The following is a 19,533-nucleotide window of genomic DNA, read 5'->3' on the forward strand; positions in this document are numbered from 1 at the left end:
GGAGACATTGCCAGCCCAGGTGTAAGTGGGTCACCAGCTAACATGTCCAGTGGCTGCTCCCCTCCAGCTGCCTGCTCATTCCCCAGGGAAGGAGACCCTTCCCAAATATCTGGCAATTCATCCTGCAGTGTCTCCTGGTGGCATTACTGAACACTTTGTCTTGTCAAAGGCAAAGTGCCCTGCTCAGCAGCAGGCTTACCCCATCCTGCACTGCCTTAGCTCCCATCTCCGGTGTGAGCTAGGCGCAGTTTGGCTGTCCTTGCCGCAGCCCTGTGCTTCCCTGCGGGCTCTGCCCCAGTGCCCAGTTTGCCCCAGGATTTGTTCCCTTGAGGATCCCTCCAGTTTGGGTCCCAGCAGGAGTGCTTCTCGCTCCCCTGCCAGTGCCAGCTGCCATACAACAAACAGCGACTGGGACCTACGCCACCAAACTGTGATGGACACCAAGGCACGAAGCCTAGGCTAGTCACTTCTGCGCCTGTTAGGGTCCCCGTTAGGCTGAATCGTGCCCCTGATGGGGATGGATGAACCCTCCTTCACTTAGGTCTCTGGCAGAGCAGAACCACCCCTTGGGGCTCTCTCCTGCCTTGCATTGCCACGTTCCTCAGGCCGACTTGTCCTAAACGCAGTTGCCTTGTCCTCACACCTGCCCCTCCCCATCTGTCCTTTGCCTTCCCGAATGACTTTGCCTTCCCCACTGGAAGTGGCTGCAGACTTTCCTGGCATCACTCTGCCTTGTTCTTTTTCACTCATTTCCCCAAAGGAATAAGGATTTTGGTACTAAATAAAAACTTTGCTTATTGTCCTCCTGTTCTCCCATCCTACACACACTGGGGGACATTTCTTGACAGGCCTCCTTATAGCAAAATAATATTATAGCCGTGAAAGTAGGCAGGCTGGAGAGGCACTTCACATGTTCCCTTCTGCTTCTTGTGGAAGTGGTGGAGTCTGGCTCGCCACCTCGTTATTTGTGTCCTTCTCTCCCCTAGCACTTCCTCAGAGGTGACTCCAGAAYCGGGAATAAGGAGAGGAAAATGCCCGAGACCATCTGCCAGCCGCTAGATTGCCAAATCCCATTCATTTAAATCGCAGCACTGAGTCAACATTTTGGAAAATACACTTTCCCTGTCTTCTGTTTTTGGAGCCTGAATGCAGAAAGCAGCCATTCTTATTGCATTAGACCCATTTCTGTTTCACACCCCCATCTCCTTGGCTCCATGCTCGTTAGTCGGAGGAAGGTTTCCCATGCTTTCACCTAGCCCCTGGCAGGAGTTGGCTGCCTACTGCTTCCCACTCCCACTCCCTCTCGCTCTCCTTTCTTGTCCCATACCCTTTTACTTTCGTTTCCTTGTTCCACACCAAGTTTCTTCCTACATTTCCTACATCCCTAGGCTCCACCTTGTAGTTTTTGGCCATCCATCCGTCCTGCCACTGTCTCCTGTCTGTGGGAAGAATAAAGTTAAGAGTGAACAGTGAAGAGGGTATATTGACTTTGGTGCCATTTCAAATAAGGGAAGTTGATAGCCATTTTCCCTAGAGACAGCTGGGCTGGCTCTCAAGGGATGTTGACTGTTTTAATTAAGCACAGCCTGTAGTTTTAATGCCATTAAATTGTACCACTGCTGAGTGTCATGAAATGTGAGAGCGCCTGGCAACTTACCTTGGGAAGAGCGGCTCTATCATTATATGGATTTATCGGTATTACACGACACAGCCGGGGAAGCGGGGAAGAGGAGGGGAAGGGGCAATCCACAGCATCTGCTTCAGTTGGCTAACTCCATAGAGATTCAGAGCAGTTTTAAGTTAGGAGTCTAAAGCTCTGTATAGGCAATGAAGTGAGGTAGGTGCCTCAAAGGCAATGACGAATATGACCCTCACACCCTGAAGATCTGACAATTTGGATACTCCCCTCAGAAACTAACAGATACTTGGAATGAGACACATGGAAAAATCCCCCACTGTGGTTATATGGCATTTCATTGCCAGTCTGAAAATGGCCCCAATTGGCAAGAATATCCAGAATGCCCATTTCCCCCTCAAACCTGCACGAATTTCTGCTGCTAGATTTCTCTGTGCTCTCAGCTACGGCGCTGACCTCCCGCAGGCACGCGGCACCCAATAACCTCCACCTGCTCCTGGTCTTCACCGGGGGAATGCAGGAAACCTCTGGACTTGGCACTTTCATCAGGAAATTGTCAAAAAAGGCTCGGTCCCTGGGTAAGGATTAGCCCACCTTGGGACTGGAGACAGTGTCTGTCATTGCGCCAGGCCTACCTTCCCGTAAAGCTTTGCCCACTGAGCAAAAAGCATGCGCTTGCAGAGCCGCGAGGGACTCCCGCAGTTCTGCTTGCCCGTCGTGGCGTTGATCACCTCCAGGTCGGCGGTCCCCGCAATCCAGTTCGTGCTGAAGCCAGGCGATTTTCCAGGCTGCCGAGCCTCGGTGTGACTAACCCCTGTCAGGAGAGAAGGCGACCCATAATTTCTAGCCCTCTCAACTTTCAGAGGCAGCGAAAGCGCGGCAGGTCTCCGTGCACATGAAATACCTCTGGGTGAACGCACCGTTGCTGCGCACTGCAGATGCCAATGTCACCACTGGTTTGAGCACCTTTCAGTGGCATAATTTAGCTATTCCTATAGATCTTTTTCCACTTGGCAGGCGAACCTTTTGTTAGCCTAAAGAAAGCCATTAAATTGTATTGCATGGTATTGACAGCAGTGTTACAGTTGCCGAGTGAAATCTTTTGGAAAGGCTTTAATGTGATAACTTATCTTTAAAAGGACCTAAGCAGCAAACTGCTTTTGCCATGAGTTCCTCATGGTGAGCTTTCTCTGGCCCTGTGTATTTATCTGATATTAACTGCTGGGGCCTTCACTGCAATGGGAATTGGATCTTAGGTAGTGTAAATGGGGGATAAGAAATTACAAAACACGCATCACCAAAAACAGATTTTGAGATCTAAGTTAATAAAGGACTTGCACATATCAGAGGCCTAAACAGAAAACTCCTGCTCCCCACCTTGTGTCTACCTGCCAGATTCCTACCCTAAATGGATATATCAACCTCTTAAAGAGCTAGTTAGTGTCCTGAAGGCGATGTTTCAGAGATGAATAAGATGGAGTGGGATGCATCTTACTTTAGACAGCTACAGTGATGACATCTTCAGTCACCTGGGGTTCCCTTCATGTCATTCACTTGGCCAGTTTTAGATGTCTGAATCTTGCCCTGGAGTCCACTGCCTACATGGTCCAGATCTCCCTTGACTCTGAAGGGAGGTCAGGACTGCAAGGTCAGATGTAGATGTGTACCTGAGTGAGATGTACGATCAGGTAAATTCCTATCCCTTCTTAACTACAACTGTTTAGCAGAGTTCCACCTTTCTGTGATTCCCCTTTCTTTCCTTCCTCTTGTACCTGGAACCAGGGAAAGATGAGTCTTTGCAAGGAAGTAAGAGTAACAAAGAAAACGGCTAGTTTGTTTTCCAGCACAGGATGAATGCCAGAGTGGGCATTAGTGCTTTTGGGAGCAGAGAACCAACATTTGGAGCTTCCCAACCTGGAAAAGACAGGGTAACCTGAAGCAGTCTGAATATTTCAGAAAATGTGGGCATTTGATGACGTGTCTGGATCCAGCTGTTGATTCCCTCTCTACTAATTTACTATGCATGCCACTAGCCCCGAAACCTGGACAAAAAGAGGCACCACCCTGGTGAACTGGCAGCTTGGGACTGCCCTGCTGGGCAGGAGCTGCCTGGCAGAGCCGGCCAGTTGCAGAGCGGAGGCCAGGATTGACTCTGTTTCCAAATGGCAGCCCAGGCAGACTATTAGCCCGTCCTGCCGTGAGTCCCTGGCTAGAGCTGAGCTCCAGATAACATCTCATTGCTTTCACAGCTTGATGGCAAACCGCTTTTATTGTTCCTTGGTGGATTGCAACAGAGCGAGCCGGGTGAGATCATGGGAAAGGTGAAGGGCTGTGCAGCACCTCGTCTTCAGGAGAAGATGGCCTTGTGGGGATGCGCTGGAGCATGGGAATTAACGTGGGAGAAGGATGCTCTCTTTCTGCTGCAGACAACTCCCAGCATGGTCTGCTCTGCACTGAGAGGCAGGCATGAGAACCATGGGGAAGTGAGACTGAGCACCCACAGAGAGAGAAAAGTGGCCATTAAAGGAAAAAAATAATATGACRACGAAACACTTTGTAGTTTTGGCAAAGCTTGCACCAGAGAAGTGGTCTCGGTCAATGCAAGAGAACTCACTACAGTGTGTAGAGCAGAATTATGGTTAAGTCATAACCTCACCCAGGATTTGTAAACACATTCATGTCATATTAACACCTCTTTCAATTCTTTTTTTCTGAGATAACAGATCAGTCTGCATCTAAACTCCAGCTCACCTAGGCAACAGAACAGAAACTGAAAGCTTGAAAATCAGATAGCTCTCTGGTGCTATTCAAATACCTCTATACTGAACAAGATGCAAACAGATCAGAATCTGCTGTTTGACACTATGCACCAATCTCTGTCAAGCACCCAAAAGCTTAAAAGGCTGAGTGCCAAAAAATACAGCACTCAGATAATTCCTGCCTTGCAAAGATGCCATAGGTCATTAAATCAATAAAAATGCTGCAAATACACTGACCAGGGGAAAAGAAGAAATGGGAATTGAACTGACAGGACCTTCGCGCATGTAGATGACCATTAACCATTCCAAGGAAAGGCACTGCAGCGCACCCGGGCGATCCTTGTGGCAGCGAGCAGCTCACATCCGTGTGCAAGCCGTGCAGGGGCTGGGTGAAGGGACAACCAGGGCAAGGCAGGGGCATGTCCGCGTGGCACATGGGCCACCCTTGCCTGCTGCCAGAGCGGCCRCACTTGCGTCACGCTGTCCCCTGGGATGATCGTCTGCGCTGACTGAGGGAGAGAAGTCCTGCAGGGTTATTTAATTAATAAATGATAGTCTGCTGCTACCAGTGATTCAGTCTGGGAACCAGGAGAGAGTGTCCTCTCCCTTCCCACGGCATGCAGGAGATGCAAGAGAAGGGGGAGAAACCAGAGATTTGATCTGGAAACCAGAAAAACCTCTCTGCTGGCTTTTTCCAGAGAGAAGCTTGCTCTCTCTCTCTCTCTCTCTCTCTCTCTCTCAGGGTATCACAGTAGCATCGAGAGAGGGGCAAGAGAGAAACTGCACCTGTTCATGAGCCCTGGCGCCTTCCTAGGGGGACGATGAGCCCCTTCCCCGGTCCCACGGGCTGGCCTGCTGCCTGAGGCAGATGCTTACAGAGGACGTTGGCAAGACCCGCAAACTTGCCCCAATGTCTGTGCAGGTTAGGCTTTCATGCTTTCTTTTCTCAGCTATCATATATAAATATACATATTTACATAAATAGAAGGTATTTTCACATCATTTTTCTGAATGCAAGGGCAGATGCTTAAAAGAACACACTGTGAGACTTGTGACAATCAAATGGGAGGGTGAGCCTGGATATATTCTCTGATTATTATGGTTTTTGATTCTTTTTAATCATTTTTAAAATATTTTTCTCCTGAAGGATAATTGTTCTGACTTTATTTAAAAGGTAACTCCCAAATAATCAAGATAATTTTCTCTCCTTTATGTAAAATATCCTGCTTGAAAATGACATAATAAAGTAAACAATAAGAGACTGTAGAAACTGAAAGGAAAAAAAAAAGTCTTTGTATAAATGATATAAATTTGAGTATTCTGGGATATAAACCAAAACCTGTCCCCATTCTCCCCCTTCTCCTAGCAAAACCTTGTGCCTCTTTAGGATACCCTTCAGAATAGCTTTGGTCTTAAGAGAAAAGGAAATAAAAATGACATAGGGCTTTTCTCTCTTCTAAAAAACCCACCCAAGCGTAATCCCAGTGAAAGAATGGATTTTCATCTGTCTGAGACTGGTGTGAGTGGAAAATCTCACTGACCATTTTTCTGTGGGGCCAAGGAGTTATCTCAGGATCTCTCATCCCACACTGTGACTCTCCTCTCCGTTGAAGCACGTGCACTGCATTGACGAGGTAACAGAAATAATTGGCATCCTTGTATCGGACGGACGCCTGCAATTTAAAATCCCTCGCTCGTTTGATCCCCGGGAGGAATCTGGAAGGTGGGGTTGCCTGGTCGAGGTTACTGTGGTTTGGGCTTTAACGAATTCTGCGTGGCTTTTGCTGGGTGCCCATTTCGTCAGTCACCGAACATGCTGTCGGCAGAGTTTTCCAGGTAAGAGAAAAGCAGCGCAAACCTCAGCAACTTAAGTTTTAGTCGGGGCTGCAGGACTGGCTCCCTYGGATGTGTGGGGGAGGGAAGATTACAAATAATGGCTTGAGAGATGAAAACAACGTAGACGGAGGGAGGCAGATTCCTCCCACTGCTTCTCCTCGCTCAAAGAAAACCCACAAACAGAACGGAAAGCAAAGAGGAAGTTTTCCAAGCAAAAGTCTCAGAGAAGGAAGAAGCCAGCTAGGAAACAAGCAGATATTTAAAGTGACACCAGGGCCCCTTTGATGAATTTTTAACTTCTTTGAAATCTCTGACAACAACTCATGGACATAGATATGTGCTTGGGGCCAGATATGAGCCATTAGGCTCCTGTGCAGTGCCAGCATAGCAATAACTGCACTGTGGTTATATCCCTTATTAAATATCTTACTGTGTTTTCTGTTCAAGTGGGTTTCCCTGCACCCTGTGGAGACGCCATGAAAGTGGCTGTGATTTTGGTCTTATGTATGCTGGTGAAGTAGGTAGTCATATGATGCTATAGGGCAGGTAGAAACCACACAGGATGCCGTCAAGCGCCCCAGTGGGAGACCTAGAGGCCTCTGGTAAGCAGAGGTGCATTGCCAAAGTAACAGCCAGGTTTGGGAAATGGGGAGATTCTCCTGGCTGGCTGTGGGTCCCTTCCTCCATCCCATGATGAGTGTGCGGGACGAAGAGGAGGAGGGGGAGTTGTGTGAGGGACAGGGTGCACCATGGTAGGCAGAGGAGGAGGAGTTTGGAGTGCTGAGTTTCCCAGATACTTGCATTAGATACTTGCACAGTCTTTTCTCTTTGGCTGGCTGCACTGAAGAGTTAAAAATGGAGATAAGCTGTTCAAAAAAGGATAAGCCTTTTGACCTACTCACCTTGTAAAACATACATGCACTGTATGTGCTAAACCACACAGAACCTGAGAATTTCCCCGGTGGCTAAACTATCACTCCTTCCTTAGCCAAACTAATTTTGTCACAAGGACAAATAAAAAAAGTAAAGAAAAAGAACATGAAATAGATAAAAAACAGTACTCTCTCAACTTAGGAACCTTAAGGACTCTGTGAACAGTAATGATGTACTCCACTGAGGCATCGTCACCTCTCATCTCTGTATCCCTGACATCGTATTGTCTCAGCGACTCCTCTTGAAGAACAACCGTCAAGAGTCTGAGAATCAAATAAGGGTCTGATCCTGTGCAGAGCTGAAGGTCATTAACACTCACAATCCTTGTGAGGAAACACATGGTGGGACTTTCCTGGGATGCAGCCAGATGGCTGCTGCCTGGCTGGGGGGTTAAGGAAGCAGGTGTTGGAGGCATGGGAAAGAAACGTCCAAAGACCTGGGGCAGGGAGAGAGGCTGGGATGAAGAAGTGGCAGCAGTAAGAGCAGCCTGAAAGATATCTGGAAACCCCTGAGCTGCTTCCTGCTGGACTGGTGGGACCACACTGTGCTTGTAATAGAATGATGGTGCGGTGCACCTAGTGAAACACGGGGGCAGAAATCTTCCCCTGCCTACGCTCGTGCCCAGGGACTGCTAGGGCTGCACACACCATGGGGAGCAGCCTCAGCAGACAGCAATGCCTCTCCACAGTCTTCCAAGAAGGCAGGGCCTCTGGCATAAACAAACAGCCCTTCTCTTTTGCCTATCTGCTCTGTACGTGATTGCTAGCAACTAGTGAATSAGCAGGGGCTCTGAGTAAGGGTACTGAAGATGGGTTGCATGCATGGGGCTAGGCTGCAAGGGGCTGGTTCTCCTGGCTGAGCACATTCGTGTGCTCGCTGGGCTGGGAAGTACTGCATGGAGAGAGCTCAGGGTGGACAGGTTTGCTCTGGTGGATGGAAAGTAGAAGGTTTTTCAGCCTAAGCAGAAAAAAAATGTGGCTGCTCTGTGAAATGGCCTGTGAGGCAGCTGTTGGACTCCAGGGTACGCTTCTGCCTACGACTGCCCTGAAGACAGCATGGTGCCTGTGCAGTGTGGTGGGTGCACCGTGACGGATGTTAACATGTCAACGTTGCTGCTTGTGCACTGCCCGCAGCCAGCGTGTGCACAGGGACCCACATGGGGTGGACTCGTTGGGCATTACTGTGCAGAGACACACACACACTCTGGAGATTTCTGGTATTCCTGGTCCCGGCAGCCTACTTGAAGCTACTGAGCTGCAGGTCCAGAAATCCTGAGCACATGCAGAAAATCTTCATGTTTCATGTGGGACAGCACTTTCTGGCAGAAAAAGAGACGTGCTTCAGAAAATCTGGGTGTATAGCAGATGTATTTGAAGGGAATGGCTTGAGTGGGAAGAAGTGAGCGAAGGGGAAATGGACTGCCTTATGGAGTGAGGCTGGGAATATAGAAACATAAGAGCTTGCTGAGCGTTAAGAGGAGCACAGTGCCAAAGGAGAAACTCTCCACCATCTTCCTGCCTCTTATTACAACAGTCAACTTTTTTGTTTTGGAGAAGGCAGCAGTAAGAGAAGAAAATCTCCTTTTTCTTCATACTTGTCCATCAGTCTTAATTCTTTACTCACAGAAAGCTTCTATGTAAACACCTGAACCTGGTGCCCCAAGTTTTTCATGCTGAAATATTGTCTGATAAGGGCTGATCAGAAAGAGATAAAAGCAAAAAAGGGCAAGATATTGTTGGGACAAAGTGGTGGAGTAAGTGAAGAACACTTTTACCGTGGCTATTGGACACTGTTTTGCATTATCCCTTTAGGGTCTTTATCTTTTCTTTGGAAGTCTTCTGAAATGATCTGGTCACTCTCTAGTGCACATAGTAATTATTTAGTGGATTAAATAAACCTTATTCACTTTGGCAATTTTTTAATGTGTTAAGTACATTAATGCAACACATTTGCACTTSTTTCACATATCCACAGAAGCCATTTGTGATTCTTTGGGTAGAAAAAAGGCCCTTTTCTTTTTACAAACAGAGAATGGGCAAAGATGATTGTGGTATGGTGTCAGACAGTCTCAGGCTGGTTTGGGTAAATGTTGCACTCTTCTGAAGAAGATAAAATTTACTGAAAATTTCCTCCCTGTTTTTTACAAATCTTTTGCTTAGTCTCACACTTTTTTTCTGCTTTGAGCAGTCTTAGTATAGCACTAGTTTTCCTTGTCAGCTGATATTCACATCTTTTTGTGCTCATTGCATATAAAAGAGGAACTGAATTTAAACTCATTGGTTTCTTTATTCTACAAATTCTTACTTTTCAGAATATAGAAAGGCATGGGCTAATGATTAACTTGTGTTTTGGGAACCAGCACACCTTGGTTCAGTTACCGTCTCTGGTATATATCTTACCAGTTGATCACTGGCAACCTTTATAACCACTCAAGGCCTTAATTTTCCTGTGGTAATATAGGTGTATGGCCCACTTTTCTAACAGACATGTCTGGGTGCCTAAAACTCCTCATTTAATACTCTGTCTCCATTCAGGAAACCACCTACATATGCATATTCATTTTAGATTTCAACCAACTTTGAGGGATGCTGGCTACATGGTTAAAATTAAGCATGTGCATAAATGCTTTACAGGAACAGACTTTTACACTGCTGAAATGCTTCACTAATTGATGGCCTTCAGGAAGTGTCTTTTCTCTGCAGCTGAGGAGTTCAAAGATATTGAACTCCATCATCCCTCCTGCAGTGATGGCAACCTCTAGAAGAGTGGTTGTTGCTGAATGTTAATCTCTTAAACTGCCCCAACTGTTGACTGAGTGAGTGTGTGGCAAAGCCCTCAGTGCTAACTGAGAAGAAACAAGGTGGTGGAGACAAGCAGACACCTGAACCTTGACACTCCAGTAACTCACAAGAGAAGAGCTGTGCCTCAGTTAGGCACTACGGCTACTGCTCTCTAAGTCAAGAGTCCTTCCCATTTCTTCCCACTAATATTCCCTTGAACTTCACTGGCATCAAAGGAATTCCCCTATTTGGGGGCCAACATTGGTTGCAACCTGTTGTGGGGGATGTTGTAGATTTTTATTACTAAAGGAGAATGAAAGACAGAACCATGCAGTTTAGAGGTAGATACTAAACTTGATGTAAACAAGTACCAAGAATCTAACTTCCCTGTTGGAGACTGGTACAATTAGTGATGGGAAAGGGGTTCGTTTGTCTTTCAGGCAGGTGTGTGCTTACCACTGAGAAGCAGCTGATTACGCCGATATGAAGCTGGCAGCTGACCAATGTCTTCTAGCCTATGGGTCATTACCCTGGAAAGGTGACCAGTGTGACAGAGGCTTCCCACAACGATGCTGTGCAAGTACGTGGGCTCGATGAAGGAGCTGAGGAGAGCACCTTGAAGCCCAAGGATATTCCATCTGGAAAAGAAATTCAGGAGCGATAAAACACATGGGCGCAGGAAAGAAAGGCCATAAGACATGCCTGTCCCTGCATCAGCCGCTTCCAGCAGGATTCACTTCATCAGTCCTGACCGAGCCTCCCTCCGGCTTTGGATTTGTTTGGGCTATTCCAGCAAAAGGCTGCGTTAGCACTGTGGTGCACGAAGTACTGTGCTGTCAGATTATTTTATTATACACCTGTAGGCCTGATTCCTATACAATGGTTTTAGATTATTGTGACACCACTGACTTAAGGGACTTATTCCTCTCTTGTGTAAATGGAGGCCTCCTATTGAGAGCTATTCTTGGTAAAAGCAGTTTGGTTTGATGAAAGTTCATTTAGCACAAGTCTTTAGCAGAATTTTTATTTTTTTTCTGACACCTGCAGTGTGAGGGCTTTTGTTATTCTGCTTTTATTTACTATTTGTCATAAAAGTTTGTCTAATTTTAAAAATCTCCTGTCCTCTTGTCATAGAGGCAAAATGCCATGTGACTTAGGTGACCAATAACACTGCCAAAAAATTGTGAATAATTGCAGAAACCTCAAAGGCTGACATTTCCTTGCAAAAACTACCATGCAAATATGAAGACATCCATAAAAATCAAATCCTGTTCCTGAAAAGAGAGAGGGGAAAAAAAAAGAACTACACTTTTAGGCAATTTATTTGTAACAAATAATTTGGCCCACTTGAAAGTGTTCAGACTGATGAATATGTCTCACCTTGTTGTCTCAAAGGTTCGACAGAGTGATGGTGAAAACCTTTGGGGCCTTCAATCCATTAACGATTGTGGGCTGCTTACTACTTCTCTTGGATTAGTTGCCAGAACTGTTCTGCATTTTTAATATCCTATGAATTTTTACATAAAGCTAGGCACAAATATGACTGAATGCTGGTTCTAAGCTATCTTCTCTAGCAAACCTATCTAGCTCAGCCCATCTAACAAAAAGTTGTTCTCCACCAAACAAATGCTCACATGCTCTCTTATATTTGAATAATATTTTTATATAAGTTGAACACTGTCAATCTGTTTGAATAGTTTTGAGGTCAGGAGTTCAAACTGAAAACTCTTTGGAAAAATGTAATTTTGCAGAGCATATCTTGGCTCATTAAAAAACAAAACACTGGCAACATTTGGGTCTCTGTAGCTGACTGAAGAAGAGGGTAAGAGGTGCCTGCTATTTAAGGCACCATCCAGTGGCTGCCATGCTAAATAATGTGTTTAAAGCACAGTCTCCACCAGCAGCAAGCATTATGTAGCTAATTTCTTACATCATTGTTCTTTTCATTAATTAACATTTCTCAACCGTTAGCGCAATTATTGCAGTGCCTCCGTGCTGTATGTCTCTTTTCATGATTAATAAGGAGTCATTATATTTCCCTTTCCTGAAGCAGTCAATTAACACGGAATACTTTCCATTAATTACTGAATGTTTAAAACCAGCATGCTGTACCTGGAGAGCAATCTGCTCTAGGAACCTGTGACACCAATTGCTTTAAAAAGTTCTCTTTAAATTTTATTCCAAAAACACAAGCAATTTAGCTGGCTATATTAATTTGCCTCCGAAGCAGGGCTGTGAATGAGAAACATCTTTTAATCTCATGCAAGAAAAGGCAGCCATCTGGCTGCTGAGGATTTCAGAGTCAGGCTCTCCCTGTCTCCCTCTGTAAATGCAGGTCATTAAAGTAATGTGTTCATCTACATAAAACTCAAATGGAATATAAAAGGTAATATTTATATACAAACAATTTAGTCCCACAATTTAAACAGTCATTGGTTTTATGAAACATTTACTTTAGTTGATCAGATTTGCATAACTTCATTTGGGGAAAAAAAGTGTGGTCATCCCTGCAAATAATATCACTTTTAAAGGAAAGAACTAGCTGCCTCTTTGCATAAATATCTTATCAGGATGCAAAATTAATAATCCAAGCTTAAGAAATAGAGATGAGTTCAGCGAACAGCACTATGCTTCAGATGAGCTTCTAAGCTGAGTAAAAAAATTAGAGAATGATATCTTTGTCCAGGTGGAAACTTGTAAGATCTCAGTGTTGTTTTCAACATTTCACATTTCCTTAAAAAAAAAAGTTGTATATTTGATTGAAAGAAAATAAAAAAATCAGATAAACAAAAAAAAACATATGTTCAATAGTACTGAAATTTTAGCAATATGCGCACATAAGAAATCATCTGAGCTTTATTTACAAAAATAGGGATTGTGTTCAGATCATAAATTATGAAGTAATAATGATTATTTTATTTAAATTCTTTGCAAGAAACCTGCTTCTCCTTTAACGATATTTCTCTGCCTAATTCTGAACTTGTTCATCCTAGTGTAAAAAGGGATTCAGATGTCAATGGAGTTAGATTTGGAAATCACAGATGGGGGAAATTCCCACCGTCTTACTCATTCTGCCTTTGCTCTGTGGATAAAGAGACCTACTCTAGAGGGCTGCCACTTCATTATTTTGTGTAAACAATAGATTTAATTGACAATTATTTGGGGGAAGGTCTTTTATCCTGTCTACTTTTTATCCCTTGACTCACCCACATGGATAATGCACTTGGCTGTAACGACCAGCTCAGCCCTTTGATAATTAAGCACCTATGGGATTATTTATAGGTGGATGATAGGGAATGATATCGCTCGCAGCAACAGCAAAACTATCAATAAGAGCGTTCATTTCTGAAGGAGCTATTTCTCTGTCGCCTAATTTAGGTGCATGAAAGTAGCTGTGTTCCCATCTGTAAAAAAGTGCTCGCTTCAAATGTAGCTTTTCAAAATACAATTATTATTCAGAGCAAATGCAGTGTTACATTTTGGGCCCTCAATATATCAAAGTGACTTTTCTCACTATGAAGAAATATGCTGGATCATTCTGGATTTTTCCTAATTGTGCAAGGGCTGTTTTCAAGGGCAAGCATCTCTCTAATAACTTATATGCCGTGCACTTCTTAATAACCCTTCCAATAAAGAGAAAATCAACCCACTGCTCCCTTAGTCACAGATCTTTTCAAAAAAATCCAAATCATCTTCAGCCAGCAGGATCAATAAAACCAAATGTCTCCCCTCATTCCGCAAATACAGGAGCTTTTGGTGCTTTAAATGGAAGGAAAGAATACCCTTCATTTTGTTCAAACAGCAGATATTACTGCACTGTTTACAAAGACAAAATCCCACATCCAGTTTTCAATATAGATAATCCTTAGATAAATATATTTTTGCCTGTTTGTCAATCACCGAAATGCCAGCGATGAACTGGAAGGCGTCCTGGAGCAGGCAGCCTTTCTTTAATGAGATGACATGTTTTCCCTGGCCGGGACGCGCCGCGGGCTCCCGAGCACCCCTCGCAGCCGGGCACCCCGGGAGAGGCGTTCGGGGAGGAAGAGACACGCTGCAGCCTCCTTGCTCGCCTGCCGCCACCGCCAGCTCGCCACGCGAGCCGAATCCCCGGCTGAATCCAACCGAACCGCAGACAATAAAAATACTGAGCGTGTTGAGAAAGGGGCTCCGGGGCAAACTGGTGTAAAGGGTGGCAGCCTCGCTCCTTGCAGTGCCGGTGCTGGCCCGGAGCCGGGATGTGGCACAGCCCTAGCGGCGCTGATGTGACCGGCAGCGCCACATCCGTGAGTCCATTCGCGCGTTATTTCCAGGGGCTGAGAGCATGTGGCGTTATTCAAAGCAAACGTTCATAAGCTCCTGCCCCCAAATCCCTTCAAAACTGAGATATGGAGGAATTTGCACTGATGCTTTCAAAACATTTTGGGGAACTGTGTCCATGCGGCATTGAAGCTCGGTGGGACTGAAGTGTCTCTTACAGACCTTTGGAAACCTCGCCTGTTAAAAAAATACTGCTAATGAATTTCAAAGCTTATTTTGTTAAGGCTTTTTATAAAAGATGCACTTTTTATCATTATTAATAGCTTTAGGTCTTGTTGCTTAGTGTGTCGTTAGCCTGCTGTACCCCAGATTCTATTACCGGTAATTCCTTCTGTGCTTCACACTATATAAATTGTTATTCATGGTGGTCTGTGCTCAGCAGAACACCTGTGGTGTTCCTATTTATATGACTGTTTAGCTATTATTGGTTTGGAAACTGGAACTAGTGCATTAGTTTCTGATCTGTATTTTAGCAGTAGGTGGTTTATATATGTTTTCTGGAATATACCTTGTGGTGAAAGATTGAAATTGAAATCTCGGTCACACAGAAAGGGGTTAAGAGAGGGAATTACAAATCATGTGCACAAATCATTCCTAGTTGAAGATCTAGCTGTGTTAATTGATTTTCATTTACATTAATATGCAGCCTTTGAAGTAGCTTTTCTTAAGAGTTACCTTGTCAGGCTCAGTCCCCTTTTAACAATGGCTCTGGTTGGCAGGCTAACACTAAAATAGATCTAAGAAAGCCAGTTTCTAACACTGAGTTTTAGTCTTTCATTTTTATATGCTACATTTAAATATAGCTTAATGTGCCCAAATGATCTTGTAGAGTGCTATTTCAGATTCCTATGGCTAAATCCTGAAACAGTGCTTTAAGACCACATTACCTTGCAATATTCTGAACGTACTTGCGATACAGATTCCTTCCTATTTTCTAGCTTATGGGCCCAAGCCCCACAAACCTTAGCCATGGGACAAGAATAGACTGCCAGTGCGGTAATGTGCAGCTTGGAGGTCCTTTGTTCCTGTTTCTGCCATTTTACAGGTGAGGTATAATTTAGATGTTCTAACTCTTATTTAGCCTCTGGGCTTAATGGCACTGTTTTTGTGGAGTACAAGGAAGTGGATGACCATTAACCTGGTGGCAAAAAAAAAATACACAGTCTTTTAAAGGTGACCTTTTGAGAAGCTGTAGGAAGAAAACAATTTTAAGGCCAGAGTGAACAAAATACACACTGAATTCTAGCTTGTATTTGCTACACAAAGACAGTGTCTGTGGGGGCTGTTCCCCCCCAAATTCTGGGTAAGTACATTCCTCAAGCCCGCACCCTGCGAGGGAAGCTGCAAATGCCCCTGTCTGAAAGTGGATAAGGGAATACACCTCATGCATTTACAAGTTTGTGTAGCTGCAAGTTTGATGCGCAGAAAGCTGGCATTTCTCCCAAGTAAATATATCAGGTGGCTATCCAGAGAGCACAAACGTGCTCTGCCATAGCTTAAGCTCTCCAATCCCCTTGTTTAGGTGTATCAAGGAAGAGGTTCTTGGGGAAAAGCAGTATGTTGCAGAACTTGGTCTCCAGTGAGACACCTAGATAAGAACTGCTTTTTAAAAATTAACCTTAGCACAGAATGGTTGGATTGAGATACTCAAAATAATTTGCAGGTAGAGGCAGTGGAGGTGCCGCAGCCGTGTATGATTTGGGAGTGCTGGTTTATGCTATGAGAGCGCCGTACTGTGGAAACCCCCAGTGGCCTCCACCATGTGCTCCCAGCACTATTTCACTTATCTGCCAAAACACGAGTGGTGGCATTCATTAAACTTTTATGTGCAGCTGTTCAGGTGGAAACACTCTGCTATTATGGATTGGCTGATGCTGGGAGGACCAATTCCTCCAATTTCTCTGCTTGGAAGAAGAAGGGAGCCAGGTCTTGTGATGAGATGTATAAACTCGAAGAGCCTGGAGCATGAACGAGAGGCTTTGTGCAGAAAAGGAGGAGAGGTGGTACATGTTGTTAAAGTGGGGCATGGCGGGACTAAGGAGTGAGCTCTGTCAGAGGAAGCAGAGATGGTGCTTCCATGAGTCAGAGGACAAAGTTTATGGAAGGGAAGAAGGTTTATGGACTATTGGTAGACTCTGATTTTGGACAAAAAGTCTGTCCAGAGCAGTGAGGAAACTGAGTAAGGGAAATGTATTGTTTTTTAATATTTTGCCCAGTCTTTTGTATTTCTTTTGCTACAGGAATAAGAAGGAGAAGCATTTGGAAATTCTTATTTTATACATGTATGCATTTATTTATTTATGTGAGGCCCACCAGTGCCTGCAGGAGTTGGAGGGTCCTGCGTGAGTGCATGTTGCCTCGCAGCCCTTGCTGGGCTGAACGTGTCCCCACATCTGAGTCTGTGAATTTAGCGCTGAACTTCCTTAATGTTTGGTCAGTGCATTTAGGTCCTCAAAGAGGAATTGAACTCTAGAGAAATCCTCGTCTTTAACTAAACTTTTGTGTTTGTGTGTGTGCATGTGCRTGTATACATAAGTCAGTYTTCTTTCAAAAATTTGTTTGCTCCTGGACTGCAACTGTAGAAACTTCCACCAAAAGCAACATTAACCTTGCCCTGATCTATTAATAAGCAAATCTACAAGTTGCTCCTGTTTGTTGTCACAAAAAACCTGAATGCTTTTAGGACTGTTATTCTGACCAAGGAYGTCTCTGTTGAGATCAAGGCCTTAATATAGGTTCAGGTTAGCATCCAGAAAATGTTAAATGACACATTTTTTCCCTAAACTGTTGATCATTTTCAAAATTATTTTGCTCAGGCTATTGCTGCTTTTTGCCCAAATGCGTACAATGTTAAGACATTACAGAGGAAGACGAAAGTCAGTCTTAGGTGTTAATGTAATCAATGAACTTCATGTCTAAAACATGTGGTTTGATCCTAAAATCTAYAGCACTAAAAGACTGAACTCACTTCAGCTACACAGTGAGACTCTCAGAACTTGTGAGTGTGAAAGCTAACACTCTCTTAGGGTAGGTTATTTGGGGATTCACAGAGCCCAAACTTTAAATTTGCACATATAAATGCATAGATTTTTAAAGCCAGAAGGAACCACCAAGATCTAGTCTGACCTCCTTTATAATAAAATTGCTGAATTTCACCTAGTGATTCCCTGCCTGAGCCAAATAACATGAGTATTCATGCCAGAAGTGTTTGCTTTAATTCAGTAAGGGAATAGGTATGATACCAGGCTGTTTATCCTGCAATCTCCACAAAGTAACAGAGCCCAAATAATGCATACCAAGCATCAAATTCTCATAGAGAACTTGTGGTGATAGTAATAAAAATTGCTAAATGCCTTTGAATAACAAATAAATCTGATTAAACCACTCATTGCTAGTGGCTATCCTGTGAGCAGGAAAGAACATAAATTGTTAGATGTATGATTTACAGAAAATTATTTGCTCTTCTGAGTAACTCTTTCCATTCTTGGATCTTTGATATTCTGATAGTAACGTCCTTTGCAAATAATGCAAAATGATGTATATTTTAGCAGCTACTGGTTAGGTTCTCAAGAGGAAACATTCTCTAATAGCCCTGTGCTCCTGAGGGACTTTTACAAGCAATAAAATCCAAAGCATACAAGTGAGATTTTCGTCAAATCTAAGTTATACAAACATGAATTCAACTTTGGATTTTTCTTTCCATTGCAAGACAAGTCCAGATGATGTGAAACCAGATTCTTTTGTCCTCCACACACGTGAAGGGTGAACCATCTATGTGTTAGAGCACATATTTGGAGCTCTGAAGTAYAGCACAAGAGCCACCGACTGAACTTTCTACTGAGGGAAGGGAGAGGGAAAAGGGCATTAACACACCGGTCTCCTCATTCACTGAACTCCTTTCTCATCTGTACTTTCTATGTTCATAGATGAAGAAGGCAGAAAACAGTCCCACGTGGGGTGAAAAAAAGGTGAGGCAAAGAAACCTTGGACTTCTTCCCCTTATGGGTAGGACAGAAGTTGTTCATAGGTCATATTTAATATGGTAAACTGAAATTTGGTATTAATCTTTTTGAAGCCATCATATCCAAACCTCTTCTCTCCACTCTTTGCTAATCTCTACAAAAAATTCGTATCAGCCAAAAATCACTGGCAACATAGTCACCAGTGGCTTGACCTGAGAGGATTGCTTATTTTCTACCATGAAAAAGATCTTTTTGCGGACCTTTCCTGTGGTATTCATACTTTGTTTTCCCTAGTACAGTGATTTTCAAACTAGAACCTATCAACCCAACTGAGGTTGTGACACAAATATATGTAGTTAGAAGCCTGGTGGAAATAAAATCCGTGTCTCATAATGTGACTGGGCGGGTGGAAGGAAGGGGGAGTTGTGAACTGCAAATGCAGCTGGGGTTGGGACCCTGATAGAAAGCCTTGGGCACTTGCTCTGACAGCTTTCAGACCTTTCCCTGTGCCACATGCCATGGCGATGGCCACTTTACTCCATTTGCCTTTCTTTGTCTCCCACGTGAAAAGAGGTTTTCATAGTTATCTCCATGCTCTCTATTAACTCTGAATTTTTGTCCCCCCAAATCCCTCTTCGGGTCCCTCTTGTCTGGTTTCCATCACTTCTATTTACTGGAGCTGTTTGCACCAAAACCATAAACAACCTCTTCTATGGTCATTTTCTACCTTCATCCTTCCCCTTTTTTGGCAATGATCATTCCCTCCTCCTTGAAGCTCTAACCTTCATTCATTTCTGAATCTCTGTGCTTTCTCAGTCTTTTCTCTTTAGCTTTTAATTCAGCGGTTCATCTACTCTTTTCTCCTGTCCCAGAACACTTTACTCAGAAATGCCCAAGACGCAGATGGCACTTGGAAGTCGTGCATGGCATCAGCTGGGAGGTCTGCTGGGAGACATGTAGGGCTGGGACCTTGTCAAGGAGATGCAGCAGGAAAGGCCAGCTGCATTTGGGGCCGCTGAACTGCCTTGTTAAATAAGAAAACCCTAATACTGAAGGTATACTGAAATATTGAAATTCTATGGCTTTTGGGAGCTGGTGATTTTGCCAGAGGCTTGTGCTGCTCTTGCCACAGAAACTCTTTAGGATTTCCCACCAGAGCCCTTATTTATTTCATGCATGGCCATTTACTCTGCAAATGACCTTGCTGTTTATCTCAGTGCAGTGCCACACACAAATCTCCCAACTTCTGACATGTTTGCAGTGCCAGTTACAACATCACCACCTTTTCCACAAACGTTGCTTCCCCC

General features: G+C 44.2%; 1 protein-coding gene across 2 annotated transcripts in view; it reads right to left on the reverse strand.

Annotated features, from left to right (window-relative positions):
- The window catches only part of ADARB2 (adenosine deaminase, RNA specific B2 (inactive)), a 325,694-nt gene that overhangs the window by 1,310 nt on the left and 304,851 nt on the right, over nt 1–19,533 (reverse strand). For both annotated transcript variants that reach the window (XM_026069275.1, XM_026069276.1), the window contains 2 exons: nt 10,401–10,582; nt 2,272–2,450 (listed from right to left, as the gene is read on the reverse strand). In XM_026069275.1, the coding sequence (XP_025925060.1) occupies nt 2,272–2,450; nt 10,401–10,582 (361 nt within the window). The remainder of the gene's footprint in view (nt 1–2,271; nt 2,451–10,400; nt 10,583–19,533) is intronic.

The sequence above is a fragment of the Apteryx rowi genome, unplaced genomic scaffold (assembly GCF_003343035.1).
Source record: "Apteryx rowi isolate R43461 unplaced genomic scaffold, aptRow1 scaffold_29, whole genome shotgun sequence".
Lineage (NCBI taxonomy): Eukaryota > Metazoa > Chordata > Aves > Apterygiformes > Apterygidae > Apteryx > Apteryx rowi.